This window comes from Gloeophyllum trabeum (genome assembly GCF_000344685.1).
Source record: "Gloeophyllum trabeum ATCC 11539 unplaced genomic scaffold GLOTRscaffold_00391, whole genome shotgun sequence".
Lineage (NCBI taxonomy): Eukaryota > Fungi > Basidiomycota > Agaricomycetes > Gloeophyllales > Gloeophyllaceae > Gloeophyllum > Gloeophyllum trabeum.
Window position 1 is genome coordinate 1 of NW_006920799.1, and position 2,178 is coordinate 2,178.

At 60.8% G+C, this 2,178-nt stretch overlaps 1 protein-coding gene across 1 annotated transcript; it reads left to right on the forward strand.

Annotated features, from left to right (window-relative positions):
• Positions 1-8: 8 nt before the first annotated feature.
• On the forward strand, positions 9-212 carry GLOTRDRAFT_134675 (uncharacterized protein; the record flags this gene model as incomplete). Its single annotated transcript, XM_007873617.1, has 1 exon — positions 9-212. A coding segment is annotated over one exon (204 nt), but the record flags the coding sequence as incomplete, so codon positions are not given.
• Positions 213-2,178: the final 1,966 nt, after the last annotated feature.

Here is a 2,178-nt window from a genome sequence, read left to right on the forward strand (position 1 = left end):
TTCAGCAGGAGCAGCAGGATCTCCAGTTGGAGACCCCTCGTCCTCTGGCGTGTCATCACGAGGCCTCCGTATTACAACAGGCATCTTACGACGACGAGGGCGGTGGTTGGGAGCATCGGGAGGGGGCGAGGCAGGAGCAGGAGAGCCAGTGGTGGATTCCGAAGGAGAGCAGGGAGCACCAGACTCCAGAGCAGACCGAGCAGGAGAAGTAGGAGCAGAGGAAACTGGACTAAGGGAATCAGACATTACTAGCTGGCTAATAATCTATCAGACTACGAAAGTGCTACGAGACGGCAGAAACAGAGAGGAGAGAACGAGAAATTTTCATTTGGTTGAATTTCGAGGACGATTGCCTAAAGCAGCGACACAGCCACACGCGCGCGGTGGCGGCAGCGGCGGCGGTGGCGCGAGTGCAAAGTCGCTCGCGGACGTCGATACACGCAGCGTCGGGCTTCGGTAAGCGTCTCATCGTGCTCAGCGGGTATGAAAACCCCAGGGACCATGCTTTACTGACGCTGTTTTGTACTCTAGAGCCCGAGTGAGGCAGCCTCGGAGACAAGCCGACGCGCGCGATATGCTAAGTCCCGCGTCCTGCTCCTGCTTGCTCCCGGCACTCTCGACGACGACGCGGCCGCTTCCTCGACACTGGACTGACCTAACGGGTGGGGGATACGAAGTTAGGAGGGTACGTGAGCTGAGGACAGGGCAAACGGTACGCAAATATGTGTATTTTCGATATTTTAGTGTCTAATGCTTGGGCTGGCATGCCCGCCTCGCGCTTGTGCGCAGGCAGGTCATGCTAGCTCTTTTATGTTTTCTTACAGGTGGATGACCTCCTGGGAGGTCGTCCCTAGCATTTTGGATCGATCCGCGCCGTCCCGCCCGCTCAAGACTTGCCGCCGTCGCGGCTGCCCGACCTCCCCCTCCTCCCGACATCGGAACGCAGAACGCCATCGCGTTCTGCGTTTCGACGTCGTTTCCGACTCGCCTCAACGCTAGGAAACGAACGATACCGGGGCCGCGCAAAACGGCGGCCCCGTTCTTCTTTTATTTCGTTTTTTCTTTTTTTCAAGCCCTTCCCCCTTCCCCTCCCTCCCCGCTTTCCCGCCCGCCTATCTTCGGATAGGAGGGCTTTTCCTGACTCCTTAGGGAGTCAGGACGACGACGAGATCCGCGCGATAGCAGCGCGCGGTCTCGTCGTCGAGTTATTCGCGATCCTACCCGGGGCTCAGCCCCCCTCCCTACAACCCCGTTTTGCGGCGGGCCCGGGGATGCCAGGACGGCGTCTTCGGGTCAGAACACACCTCCCCGTGCTACACTAGCGCGAGGAGGTGCGTTTTGAGCTGTAGAACGTGCGTCGCCGTCGACGTCGCCGTCGTCGTCGCGCGCGCGTCGCTCGACATCGAACGCCAGAACGCCCGCTCGTTCTGGCTTTCGATGTTGTTTCTTGCTTATGAACCTATTCTGAAGTTGTGGCAGAAAAGGGTGCACAGATTTGTGCACCCGTTCTGCCACAATCTTCGATTTTGTGTTTTTCCTCCTCCAGACCCCTCCCCGCTTCTCCCTCTTTCCCCAGGCCGTCCGCTGTGAAGCGGACGCCTGCTCCTGGCTCCTACGGGTGCCAGGACGTCGGCGAGATGCGAACGTCGAGAACGTTCGCCCTCGTCGACGTTGTATTTCACTTTCTGTCACCCTCCACCCCACCTCCCCCTCAGATGCTCGCGCTGGCTCTGGACGGCCCCGACACGCCCCATTGTTTTCCTCCCCCAACCCCTCGGACGTGCGGGCACCGCTTCCGGCATGCGTGAGCCGTCTCGACCGCTGCCGCCGCTGCCATCGTCGCCGTCGCCGTCCCCGACGTCCCCCTCGCGCCGACCTCAAAACCCAACGCCCCGCCTCAATAGCGGATGTTCCTGGATCGCGCAATGCGTAGGAACACGGCGCTGTATGCGTCTTGGAGATCGGGTAAGTACCTAATTTTCTATCGATTTATTTCTTCCCCCTTCCCCCCCCTGTCCCCTACCCCCCTCTCGCCGGCCCCGGAGAGCGCGCGAACCCGCGCGTTTCGACGGGGCCGTGTCCATATCATTCATATAGACCTCCTCCGACCACAGCGCGGGTCCACGACCGCTGCCGCCGCCGCTGTCGTGGCCGTCGCGCTCCCCGATGCCCCCCTCG